We start from the raw sequence: 14,505 nt of genomic DNA, 5'->3' as shown, positions 1-14,505 counted from the left end.
CACTCTCTACATGGGGCTGCCCTTGAGGACCACTCGGAGGCTTCAGCTGGTGGAAAATGCAGCCGCGCGGGTTGTGATGGGAGTACCCCGATACTCCCATGTTACACCCCTCCTGCGCAGCTTGCATTGGTTGCCGGTTGCCCTGCGGGTGAGATTCAAGGTGCTGGTGATGACCTATAAAGCCCTATATGGCTTAGGTCCAGGATATTTGGCGGACCACCTACAGCCAGCAGCGATATCCCATCGCCCGGTTCGCGCCCATAGAGAGGGCCTGTTCAGGGTGCCGTCGGCTAGACTGTGCCGGCTGGCGGCCCCCAGGGATAGCGCCTTCTCGGTGGGTGTGCCCACCCTCTGGAATCAACTTCCCTTGGAGCTCCGATTAGCACCTGACCTTCGCACTTCCGTCGTGAATTAAAAACTTGGCTTTTTAAATCGCTTGACCTGGTCTGATGGGGGGTTTTAAGGGTTAAATTTTAATTATTTTAGATTTTATTTTGTATTGTGGCTTGTGTTTTTATTGTGAGCCGCCCTGAGTCCATTGGGAGATAGGGCGGCATATAAGCCTAAATAAATACATACATACATACATACATACATACATACTCAACTGCAGGATTCTATTCTCCCATTGGAATCATTTCAATTACCCAGGAGAAATTATTAGTGAATATGTGAAACTATTAGTGAAATTAAATGCCACACATAGAACAGTACACGCTCTGCTAGAGAGAAGTTCTCTGCTCCAGCACAAGTCTGAAAGCTTGGAAAGCAAAACCTCTGGTCCTGGTGACCAACCCAGATTGGATCCTGAAACTATTTAGTATGCAGCATTTTAGTCAGATGAGGCGGGGCTTCAGGATCCAATTATCTACAAATAACAAGAAGCAGGAGGAAGAGGAGGTAGCAACAGGACTAGGCAGGAGGTAGCAGAGGTCAACAAATTTGGATATGGTTTAATAGCTTAGTTCCACATTTTTCCTATCTGGCGATATTCCTTTACAGTCTCCAAACAAAGCTGAGGGGCTATTTATTTATTTACTTAATCAATCAATCTGTGGCTATGTGTACATAATCCATTTAGGGACAAAAAAATTAGCTTCTGAAGCAGCTGCAGCATATGAACCTTTAATTACTTTAACTATTTAAAAGCAAATGCCTTGTAATCTGTTTCTCTGCACCTATCCCTCCAAAATGTTTGTATATCTCACATTTCTATTTATTGTCACTGATAATACCTCTTGATTATACCTCTTATAGCTAGACATTTTAAAGTTTCTCACCTAATGTTCAGGCACACCAACAACTTTTTCTTTGTTCAGAAGCTATTCTGCAAATATTTTGATAAAATAACACACACTATAATCTTGCCCAACCTTAGCAAGTCTAATTTATTCAATTCAATAGCCCCGCAATAGTGGCAAATATCAACCACCCTGCCCTACAGAAGGGCCAGGACACACTGCAGCACCACACACTAAGAAAACACTAAGAAAAGTGGAAGAGAAATGGCTGCTCGACATCTTTCTCCATAATGGATCGTCAAAAAACTTCATATTCCAACACACAGCACCCAAACCACAACACAGCACCCAGCCAACCACCACACAAAAACTAATGCTATCATATAGAAAAAGGATGTTGGAAATGGCAGCCAGAATCCTTCAACTCCTAGGAATAGCAATAGTCGACAAAACAACAACCACACTTTGACAGTAATTATCCAGAATCAAAGAAGAAAAGAATATAAGAATGAAATAAACAATGTACTGTAATCTACAAAATCAACTGTAACCATTGCAACCAATTCTACATGGGACAAATATCATGTCAATTAAAAACACTGGCTGGCAGTCAAATGCCACAATCCCAAATCCTTAATCTCTACCCACACTGACATCAAACAGCACCAGTTTGATTGGAGCAACAAAAATCATCGGCCATGCTACACCTGCCCCACTCGTGAATTCATCGAAGCCTGGCACTCCACAAGCAATTCCATCAACACATTGACCTATAACCAGCCTACAAACCCCTCAGAATCCAAATCAACCACACAGCCAACCAGACAGCACCCACCCTCAACCAACCCACACAACACCCCCATCAATTCACCTCCCAATGACCCTGACCTGATGTAACCTCCCTATTACAAGGCTCTTACTGATTCACACCTGACCCATCACAAGACCCTCACTTGATACACTCACACCTGAAACTCTATAAACAGAAGAACACTGACACTGACATTTCCTAAACTCCACTGAAGATGTTACCTAGCCTGGTAACGTTTGGAAACCAACCCACAAGCTTGGAGAACAAATCTTGCCCCGCAATGTATATTTTGATCACAAAAAAATTAAATTAATCATGTTCAATTTTTTTTATTTTCAAAATCATTTTTCTCAAAACGAAATATGTACCACTAAAGACTAGGCCAAACCTGTCTACTTTTTTCCCTATTAAGAACAAATAGGATTACTTTTTGCTATAGCTATAGTGCTAATTAAAAGAATTATAAAAACACATTGTTTTATGAATGTTCATTAACACATTCCCAGAAGAGAAAGTCCATGCTAATTATTTATTTTACAGTAATTGACCTGGAAGTCTAGGTTGACTTTAAAAATATCTCAAAGCTGTGTTGCTGTATGGTAGTTTCCAGGAGCTCCATTCAACTTAAATAAGTTTTTATAGATAGTAAAGAAGGAATCTATGAATGGTAAAATATTTTTGAATTCATTTAGAGTAGTGGTCCCCAACCTTTGCAGCTTGGTGGCCCAGCTGGGTGGGGAGAGGGGAACTGGGATGCATGAGCAGCGGGTCAGCACACATGTGTGCGCGCAGCTCGACTTGTGTGAGTGGTAGGCCAGTGTGCATGCGTGAGTAGCTCAATTTGGGCAAGCTGAGCTACACACGGGGACGCTGGCCTACCCCTCACGCAGCCTGGTTGCCAATAGGTTACGGCCCAGTGGTGGGCCATTGCCCAGAGGTTGGGAATCCTTGATTTAGAGTACAGATAATCCTTGATTTATAACCCTCTGTTTATTGACTGTTTGAAATCATGACAGTGCTGAACAAAGTGACTTATGACCAGTTCTCACAATTACAATCATCAGTTTCCCTGTGGTCATGTGATCAAAATTTGGGCACTTGTCAACTGGCATATATTTATGTTTGCAATGGCCTGGGGGCCGTGAGATTGCCATTTGCAACTTTCCCAGCTGGCCTCTGACAAGTAAAGTCAATGTGGGAGACCGGATTCAGTTCATGATCATGTGAACCACTTAACAACCATGGCCAAAGTGTGAAAACCAGGTGAAACTCACTTAACAACCACCTCACTTAGCAACTTCCAGTCCCAATTGTGGTTGTAAGTCGAGGACTACCTTTATTTCCTAAAATATAAAAATTAAGCCATTAGTTAGGTTCTAACGTCACTGAAAACTATACAGCCTTTGTATTTTTCATGAATATGACTATTACTAATTCCCACAATAGAATTATATGTGTTGAACAATCCTATGAGGAAGGAACTGTAGAGTTTTTGCAATATTGATTTCCTCTTCTCATTTCTCTTCTTGGCAACAGAATAGGCTGCCCAGACACAGAACATGGTTTTTCTTTCATTGGTTCTAGTTTTAAAATTATCTAGCAATTCTAACTGGAAGAAAGCATGTTACTACTCTTAAGAGTTTTAAAGTTCATTGGTGGATCCACTAGCTATTCAATGTTCATGGGAACCTAGGAATAAAGAAGGGTAACTTTCTTAGTTTATGACAAGCTCTGCAAACTCTTGGAAGCTTCAGACTTTTTCCTACTGCTTCGAAAAATCTTCGAAGACCAACATAAACTAAGATAGTGATCTTTATCTGCTCCCCAAATCCTTACGCATACTGAAGAAACAAGGCGGCCTCTTTTCCTTTCCAATATTGTGGGAAACACCTAGGTAATTATTTTTAATCTGATCACAGAAAAAAATATTTCTGTCATATTTCGTATATCAAAATGTTTCACAAGCTTTTCTATGGGGCCCCACCTGCAACTTACTTTAACAGAGCAAGATCAATGCTATATGCAAGGTTCAGAAAAACTGTAGTTTTTGAAAAAGCTGAAACTGAAACTAAGCACACACATTAGCAGTTAGCCTGTTCTAAAACAGGTGACCAAACTGTTGTAGTAAACTTCAATGGAGAGCTTATCTAGACCCTATTCTCTTGATATGGACTGAATTTACTCTTTTCTTTATTAACTAGTTTGAATCATCTGAAAAAGGTGCAATAACAAGCTTTTTATTACAGTATGTTATGCACTAATACAACAGAAGTTAAAGCAAGATCAATTTGAAAAAAAAAATCCCTGAGATATATACTTACCTTCCCAATTCCTTGGGTTCAACTTCATAGAAATGGTGAAAATTATCTGCCTTTATCTGTGTCTGAGGAGATATAAGCAACAAGCCCGGGATGTTTTTGTTCTCTGATTTTCTCCTAGACATACTTAATGCATGGGGTCTCTCCAAGGTCCGTATTGATTTTCACCTGTTTAAAGAAAGTTGTATTTAAATAAAAGTGTCCCATAGTTCTCATGTGTTTCCATTCTGCCATTAGTCTTTATTATATTAGTTAAAACTCCTGTGGACTCACTTGAAAAAAGCTCCTGCCTTTTAACATTTTTTCAGATTTGAGAAGAAACTCTTTTAGTATAAAAATTCCAACAGATTTATATAAATTTATATAAATCAATCAAGCTCAATTTTTAAATGATATAAATAGTTCATTTTTAAATAATTAATAAATGTTGAATAATTGTTCTAAAGCAAACAAAGTAGCTGTAAAACCAAGCAAAACTGACCCAGAATGTGATGTGATAAACACAAAGTTTTTCTGTTATTTTTACAATTATTTCATGAATGAATTTATGACACTTGGCATTCATAAGATTGATAGCTGTTTTCAAAACAGAGAATATCTTCTTTGTCTCAACCAGAATTGTGTGTTTTAGCATCAACAAGCAGTTGTCCCTCCAAATCCTGCAAATCTGCTATGGAGGAAAAAGGTTTATCTTTAAAAAGACTGCCAGAGAAAAAGAGCAAAAAGTTTTGTGCCAAGGTTGGAAGAAGGTTGGAATCTCTTCAATCACTGAGAAAAAGGAAAACATCTACAAGAAGCTGGGAAAAAGGCCAGAAAAAGAGCCAGAAAAAGCAAGGGGACTTTAGCTTCAGGCATCAGGTCATCCTAAGGAATAGGAAACTAGTTGAGCTAGAAAAATTGCATAAGGTTACTTTTTTTATTTTAACAGGGTGTGTGTTTAAACGTGATTTTCTGTCTCTGTTATTACTGTCTCTACAAGCTCAATTCTCAAATAGTTTATTCAAATTTACATCAGTTGCTTTTATATTGGTAGCAGATCTATCATTGTCTGATCTACTCAATGTGGACCTTCTACTGGGTTGCATGATTATTTTTCATATTGTCTTTTTAACAATTCTCTATTTCAACTCCTTTTGAACTGAATGCTTTGCATACATCTACTTAAAAAGGATATGTTACATTCCATTTTCTCCCTTTTTAAAATAAACTAAATGTTATTCTATTTATCTCTTGTCAAGTTGGTCAATCTTCTCATAAAGGTAAGGGGGCTTGATTTCCCCAGTAACACCCTAAGTGCTACAGGGCAAAAAAGGGGCACAACAGTATTTATTTTCATTTTATCATTTTTCCTCATTTACATCTCAATAAAGCACAAGGGCTATGAAAGTCCTTTTCACTCTCACACACACACCAGAGTTAGGGGGAAGTGTGTCACACCCCGAAGGCTAGGTGGAGGCAGCAGTTAGGTGCAGACCAAGGCAGGAAGTGGAGCTAGAGTATGTAATTCCAGAAGCCCATGGGAGCTGAGATGTAAGACTTCCAATGTTTCATCCTTCAGGCTCAAGAACACCAAATTTACAAGAGCATTAAACTGGGAAGCTTTAAAATTATAATGAACTTTTCCATACCTTTGTCATAGATACTTAAAAGAATTTGGAAAGTAGGGGGGATAAGTCATTGAAAAAAGCATACAGCATGTTAAACTGTGTGCTTTTCTAGTTAAATATGACAAATCATATAAATCATTGGCCAAATTATTTGTGACATCAGAACACTTTATGTTCAGATCTAAATTTCTAGAAAAATCATAATTTCAAGCAGTCTGAAATAATTAGTATGAAAGTTTTATTATAACAAGAATTACTGTATATATAAAGTGTTCTTGCCAAAGAAGTCTATTATGGCTTCCATATGTAAGTGTTGCTTCAGTAAGTTCTCATTATCTTTAAGCTGGATGGGACCAAAAGATGTGTATCATTTTTCTCCAAAAAAAAACCCTGCTGAAACAATTCTGAGGAGGTATAATTGGCAAGATAGTTAGGTCTTACAATTAGCACTACTAGTTATTAGCAATACTATTACATTAATTCGTAATTCTATAACACATTAGACAATAGGAGTAACATCAAATTATTTAAAATGTGTAATCCTAATAACTAGGAAGAGTTTAAAATGGATCTCTCAAATTATCGTTGTGAGCTACTCTAATTCAAGAATACATGAGTGTCTACTCTCTTACAAAGCATTTCTGTACACATTGCACATATTTTCTATCATTACAGATAATTACAGATATAGCAAAACTGAGGCAAATCTTACAGAGCCAGCCTTGTAAATTTGCTGCTCATGCATTCTACCAAGATAATAACCAGGCCTAGATAGGTGGCAGAAGTCAGTCAAATTTTATTGATCTCAAAAAAATAGTCAGGGCCTATGCAGGAGCTATATGGAAGACTATCAGATAAGCCCAGGACTGTAGGCTAGACTCAGAAATTTTTTTAAAAAAAAAAAAAGCTTCAACAGCAATGAAAAACCACTTCCATTACCAAATGGCAAACCACTTCCTTACTATTACTTATTGTCAAGAAAATTACATGGACATGTCCATGAACTCACCAGAAATCAAACTTGACTTATAGGAAATGTTACCTTAACTATAATAGTTTAGCAGGACAACACATTTACTATAAGGACTTCCAGAAAAAAACACTGACTTTTTTTAAACCTTATACCTTATGACTCATACTTTATGACATAACCTGAGTTACATTCTCAGGTATATATCTTAAGTGAAAAATAATCATTTAGGAATCTAAACATTCAAAGGAGTAGGAGAGTTTATTTAGCTAAAATAATTCCATAATAACAAAATTAGAGCTAGTGTTTAAAAGCCAATTGTACAGATGTGAAAATGTAATCTACTAACAGCTAGTTTTAAAGAAGCATGTTGAACAGAGATGAAGTATTTATTCCCATTTTACATGTATAGCTTAAATGACTTGCATGTTTTATGCAGTAAATTATCTTTTGGAAATCACATACTTTGATCAAGATAACACTTTCTCTTAAAGCCAAACAACTGAAAATGGGTTGATATCATTCAGAGGTAAATGGTCCCTAAACTTCTCAGAATTCTATTTAATTAGTTCTTTCCAAAGGTGAGCCCTAAAACTATCTTAGCCCAAATTTAATTTTTACAGACAATTAATCTTCAAGCTGAATCAAAATGTATTAAGTCACAATCAAGCTCAACTAACTTCAAAAGGCAATGTTCTCCAGTTAGCTTGCTTGGAATGACACAGATTCTTAATAGTTCAAATCTGATGAATTTAAAAATATTTTCCCATATCTTTAAGTATTATCTATGAACTAATGTTTCCACAATTAAAAAAAACTGAAATTATGATTGGAACACATAAAACATCCATTGCTTCCCAGTGACATGCATAGAAACATATTACATTTAACAAAATGTCAAAGCGAACATTTCAACTCATTAAATGTTTGAGAATTGGGAATTCATTTTTAAACAGTTGAAGGATAGCATGGAAGCTATACTGTTTGACTTTCATTGTAAAAATTCATATATGCTTTGTATTAAGTTTTGTTGTTAGGACATCATTTATTCAAGGTTAAAGATATGACATTAGCATGAAACAGAGTCAAGAAATGGCAAAAATAAATCTAAAATTTCATTTTTGTAATGTTAACTATACATTGTGAATTTACAAACACCTGTTTAAAAAAAATTGAAGCATCATAAATAACTATTTAAAAGGCAACAGTTTCCACAGAAATCTGCCACTAATGTCGTTAGCAGCATCTCATTAATGCTGCTTCAGCTGTTGTGGGGTCCTTAACAAAGATCCTCTTAATACTTGCTACTTTTTCCCAGCTTCTATCATTTGCCCTCCCCTTCTAGTGAAAAATGTTGCTTTATCTTTTTCTTGTGATAACAAGAAAAGAACCACAATGAAAGAATGCTGGTTCAACAGGTGCTCCCAAACAATAGCCTTGAAAGAGGTGCATCAAAGTGTGGTGGCTACATCGAGTGGCTACATGGAGGTTTTTCTAATTCAGACAAGGTTGAGCTTCTCAGTATAAATTATACACAGCATGGAAATATAAAAGTACGTTGAATAAAATATAAAATCCCAAAGACTATATGCTGTGGAGAATGCTATTCAGACTAATGCAGTTATTGTCTAAACTACAGAAAACGACCTTTAAATTAATACGATTATCAATCTTTAAAGTAACTCTAAGCGAATTTTTAATTATAGAAAGAAACGTTTCACATCTGTCATGTGGAGATTGAGCTAACTGGACAGTGCAAAGAGAAGGGGAAGACAGGAAGCCAAACGTGTTGGACCACAATTATGATGATCTCCGGCCAGTGTTGCCGCTGATCTTGACAACTGCAAGAGACGGGACAGATCAACTCCAAGGTTGTGTTGCAACACGTGCAAGCAAAACTCCGAAAGTTTAGACAAATGGAAAAAGAAACACCAACTGACACTTTATATAAGGCAGAAGACGTACCCAAAACCAACGACGTCCTAAAACGAACTTGCCTGTCTGGGGCTCCTACAAAGCAGAAAACGGCTGCTTCCAACCCCAAGACTAGTCACCACTTCTCTCTGGGCGAGTGACACACATCCATACACACCATTTTTTAAAAAGAAATATTATTCATCGAGGTCGCTCGCACACGCCAGCGCGTCCTCCCATAATTAACTTCGAGAGAAATCATTTTGTGGGCTTCTAGGGCGTGAGACCCAAGACATGAGACCTCTTGAAACAAGGTGGACACCCACCCGCCCCGTTCAAGTCACGAACCGCTCTTACAAATACGAAATGGAGAGGAAAATAAAAGCTCTCCGAGAACCTAGAAACCGTACCGCGCCCGAGCCAGCATTCAGGGCTTGTCTTCGCTTGCAAATCCGGCCAACGTGTTGTCTCCGCTCCCTTCTAAAGCCTCGGGTTTTCCCTCCGGAGGAGCGCAGCAGTCGCGCGCAACCCGCATCCGCGAGATAGCCTCCAACTCGGCGCACGAGGCGTTCCGCAGGTTCTCTTTCTCAGCGGCGGCGGCCTTAGCTCGGACCCGCGCTCGCTCTCGTCACCTCCACGGTTGGCGTTTGAAAAGCGCAAAGCCGGTTTCTGAGGAGGGGGGGGGCTGTTCCAGCGCGAGCTGTTGGTCCCGCCTCCGGATCTCTCCCGAACCAATGAAAACCGCGTTGTCGGACTCAGCCGGCTCCCCCTCCCGGCTGTTCTCAGGTCGCTTTTTCCTTTGAGTGGCAAAAATGCGTGCAAATCGGTTACCCGAATGCCGCGAATGGGCGGGCGGGAAACAAGGGGTGGGCCGAAGAGGGGAGGTACGCAATGGTCTAGCCGAGCGAAGACGGTTAGTCTTGGATAGGCGAGGTCATTGAGGTAATTAGGTGGCCTTGTTGTTCAGCTCTAAATGGGAAGTCGGCCTTTTTTTTTTTCCGTGCTCGGAGGCACGCCTGCCATCCTCCGAGTCAGATGCACCTTTGAGATTGAGACTAAGTTTAGGGGCAGAGTGCAATACATATGGCATGTCCTGGGAGAAAATAAACATGACACACTTGACAACTATAAATAAAAAAGCTAGTATCATAAGGCAATTCTTGCCTTCCATAAACCATCGTTAACAGCTGTTGTCCTCATGGCGTCTACTGTGGAGATGGCGTCACCTGGCAGGCAAATGACACTTGTAAAAGGTCCCGAATATCAAATTAAGTAATAGGTAATGAAAGAAGCAAAATGGGAAGTTGAATATAAGGAACTGTAAGCCTTCCCGCCGCCATTTCACTTACTTATGTTTTTAGGCCGACGAAAGGGACATTCCTGAAAAGGCCCTTTGGAGGACAAAGTGAATGAATAAATAGATGAGAAGACTGAAAACTCCACGGGACTGAATTACCCATTCTGCCATATGCAACGAGAGGGGAGAGCGTTGCTTATAAGAGTATAAGAGTAACTTATTTAAAAAAACAAGTTTAAAGTAACCAATTATGAGTAACCATTTTTTTTTAAAAAAAAAATGATCTTTGAAGAAATGAGATGGGACATAGGAAGTCTGCAGCTAAAGGAAACCTGCATGTTAAGGCGGATGTGGCTGTGGTCTGGGTATGACGCACTCTAAACCATCCACATCTCTTTTTAGCCAGTTTATTCTTTTTTTCTACATGCACCCTGTAATCCAGGTTAATAGAAGGGCTTCCACAAGTTCTACAGCTGTTAAGTGATTTTACATATAGGGTTGCATCCTGTGATGCACAGATAGACCTTGTGAAAAGGATACAGACAAAATCCTATACCCCCATTCTACCTGCTAATCAAGCAGGATGGTCATCTGCTGTGTTTTGAAAGAAGTAAAATACTCCAGTAGAACTAGTTAACTGCACGCACCATCTCTGAAAATCAAGTACCTCTAAAAAAGTATTTGTTTTAAAATTGAAAAATATCTCTACCTTTGTTTTTTCAAAGTTTGTACCTTGTTAATTTTCAGTGGTCCAGTTTTGCTTCTAAACTAATGAACATTCAGTTATCCAAATACAACTTGCAAACTTATCCTAATGTTGTAACAAAAGTATTCCAAATTGGGACTTATGATTTATGAATTTCTTTATATAAAACATTTATATCATATACATTTCAGCCAAAAAGGCTCCTAGTATGGCTTACAGATAAATAACAACCGCAAAAGATGACTTTTATCTTCAGATCAAAAATAAAGAAAGAATATCCCAAAACCAATTCTGAAGACTACAAATACTTGAAAATAGCCCAAGTACTTTTAGATTATATATGGAGAAAATTCAATTCCAAACACAGTTGACTTCCCAAAGCCTGGTGTTAACTTTGATTCCCCTCTGTGAGTCATATTCTATTATTTCTTTTCCATCTCTCTGAGCTACTTTGGAGTTTTATCCTTTTTGATATATTACTATTAAAATTGTATTTTTGCCAACTATGGACTTCCTTTTGGAAAATTCTGTCCTTATTTAAATAGATTCAGAGAAGAAAAGACAGAGAACTGACATAACAACTGCTACAGAAAACTGACATAAAAAGCTATAATGTGCCCTATTTTCCATCCACCCATTCAACGCTTCATATTTACTCTATATGATCTTTTCATTACAGCAAAAGATTAGGATCAACCTTCTTCACAGTCTAGAAACAAGCTACAAACTGTAGAATCTCAGGCTTCTGTCCATGCCTGCAAAATCAAGGAATTTAATGTGGTGCCCAAAGGCTACTCCCACAGAGCCTACTATGCTTTGTGAAGTGAAGAACTTTTATCCATTGCTTACAGATGAATGCTTACACATCAGTACCACCCATGGCTAGGTACGTGTCACTATGATTAAGTCATTATCCAGCAGCAGTGTTTTCAAATTCTTCAGCTTCACAAAATTCTTTAGGAGATCCCAGAGTTGACCAAGGAGTCAGCGCCAGTGGCCAAATAGTAGCCAGTTTCAGATAAGGGAATCCTAGTAATGGGACCGGAGTGTCCAGGGACATTTGTTACATTAGTCTGTTCCTTTAAATCCGAAATCTTAATCAGGGAGTCCATCATTCTTGTCTCCAAAATAACCCCGTTAGGGTGAAATGCAGCACAGAAGAGAGCACAGCAATCAGTTTCATTTTGGTGAGAATGTGGCCAGAGAAATGTCAGAGAAAGCCCAATACTGGTCATCAGAAGAACTCAGAAGATTATTGTCAGTTGCATGAAGATTCAGTCCTGTAACAGCACTTTCATAGGCTCACACACCCAATACAGAAACAAGCAAATTATTTGTTCTTTTCATTAAACATGTTAACTTTAAAATATTTCTGCATTAAAAAAATAATTGACAGATTGCATGTGTCTGAATTTAATATTTTAGGATTGCCACTTCAATTAACATTGAAATTGTACATTGGACAAATTTTACAGTGCAATTAATTACATGATTAGTTAAAAATAAAACTTATCTTGTTCAATAAATTTTATTTCCAGGAAATAATTCATAGAGTTGCTGGCTTGATTAATAACATTTACATGTAAATAGTTTTGATTGATGTGTTTTTATTCAGAATGGGCACATGTTTATATGAAATAAAAATGGAAGTACATCCTCTAGGTTAGAGTCTGCCACATTTACATTTAAAATAAAATTAGAAGTACATTTCAATTCTTTAAAAGGTTTAAATCAATTAATCTAGGTAATTAATAGACCAAAATACTGGAGGCCTAGTTATTTTATTTAAATTATTTTAAGTGTACCATAATTAGGACCATATCCACCCTTGTATTTTACACACCTTTACGTAGCTTGAAATTTTAGCTCTTCAAAAATAGGTCAGTAAAATTAATAATTGAATTCTGAATTCCAATGCTCTATAAAAACTATTTTTCCATCTGATCTGGATATAGGACTTATTCAGCCCCTTCATTTTTATCTTTAAACCTCTAACTAAAAAATTGGTTCTATCCCCACTTGCTTGATGTACCTTAAAATTTTCAGAAGCCTTTCTTAGAGTAGCATCTTTCAAAGGAACTTTAACAGCAACTTCTTACAGTAGTGATGCTCTGAAAACCTTGGCTGGTACTTATTCTTTTTTGCAGTGACAGATAAAAAAAAAATATTTAGGCAGCTGTTCAAATATCACTTAAGATTTTCAATTTGTTTATATAACTTGTTCTATGTTTCCTTTCTTTGTTAACTGTCCAGAAGAAATTGTTAATCCATTGACATATCAGTTTTCAATACGTTTTAGACATATTAAAATATTTAGCAGATCTTGAACTAAATTCAGCATTATGTAATAAGCACATAGCAAGCGGTTTTTGTGGAATGTTTATGATTACAGAAACCATCACATTTTACACTGCAGTTCTATCTTAAATGACCTTCACTTTAAATTCTCTTGACGGCAAATATGTTTTTCACTATCTCTGTCTAGAATCTTCAGGTGGATCCACCCACAGAGTTAGTTACACATTTCTGACAAGGTGAACCTACGCACCTGTTTAATTGTAATTATAATTCCATGTCATTTTGCCAAACAAAGCAAAAGAACTTCAACACCTATATGAGCTTCACCAGATTAGGATTCAGAATACGTTCGGCACAGAATGAAAAGAAAAGCGTTCCGAGCATACCAAATATACAAGATGAAAATTAAAAGATGGCTGCAATTAAGATGTTTTGCATTCTTATGAGATATAGTTTCAGAATGCAGGAGGACAGCAGTTATGTGCCTCCTTGGTGTACTATGTCTCCTCTATAGAGCCTTGTGGAGCCAGAAATGTTCCTTGCTGTGATCTTCTAAAAGCCAAACATACCAAGAAGTTGAGAGACCAGGCAATTTTAATTGGAATCTCAAAGACTTTAAGATTAAAATAAGAGGAAGATGGAACTGCTACAATAGAAAGATAAGGGTTATGGCTAGACAAGATCATAAATCTTCATGAGATATACCACCATTTCACATAATTGTTGAATATTTATTATAATACTTTTCCCTTTTTCAGTACAGTACAGTGGCATTTACATAACTTTAAAGTAATGAAAATAGAAAAGATAATAGCAATAGCATTTAGACTTACATACTGTTTCACAGGACTTTACAGCCCTCTCTAAGCAGTTTACAGAGTCAGCATATTGCCCCCAACAATTTGGGTCCTCATTTTACCCACCTCCGAAGGATGGAAGGCTGAGTCAACCTAGAGCCTGGTGAGATTTGAGTTGCCAAATTGCAGGCAGCCAGCAGTCAGCAGAAGTAACCTGCACTTCTGCACTCTAACCACTGCGCCACCATGGCTTCTAATAAAATAAGATACTCTTATCAAAATGATATACAATTTAGGATATCAATATTACAACCATTAAAATTACAGGGTTTTCCCATTCAAACGAGTATAATATCATATTTTTGTGCTCCCCCAATCATGAGTTTTGAACCAAAAACAGCCTTCCCTGTGATTGATAGAAAAGCATAATTCTAGATGACTTTCACATAGCATATGATAACATTCTGTTATACCTAACCACTTGATGTAAATGGGATTTCAGTTGGTTCAGCAGGAAAGTACTATATCTCTGTGTTAAAACCATGG

General features: G+C 37.6%; 1 protein-coding gene across 1 annotated transcript in view; it reads right to left on the bottom strand.

Annotated features, from left to right (window-relative positions):
- Positions 1 to 9,444, bottom strand: part of STK17B (serine/threonine kinase 17b) — a 42,049-nt gene extending 32,605 nt beyond the window's left edge. The window contains exons 1-2 of the mRNA XM_070956833.1: positions 9,272 to 9,444; positions 4,374 to 4,538 (exon numbers count right to left, since the gene is read on the bottom strand). Of these exons, the coding sequence (XP_070812934.1) occupies positions 4,374 to 4,495 (122 nt within the window). The 5' untranslated portion in view covers positions 4,496 to 4,538; positions 9,272 to 9,444. The remainder of the gene's footprint in view (positions 1 to 4,373; positions 4,539 to 9,271) is intronic.
- Positions 9,445 to 14,505: the final 5,061 nt, after the last annotated feature.

Source organism: Pituophis catenifer, unplaced genomic scaffold (genome assembly GCF_029215685.1).
Source record: "Pituophis catenifer annectens isolate HBS135680 unplaced genomic scaffold, rPitCat1.0.hap2 SCAF_1, whole genome shotgun sequence".
NCBI classification, from domain to species: domain Eukaryota; kingdom Metazoa; phylum Chordata; class Lepidosauria; order Squamata; family Colubridae; genus Pituophis; species Pituophis catenifer.
Note: the sequence above shows the minus strand (reverse complement) of the source record. Positions and strands in the feature narration are given on the sequence as shown.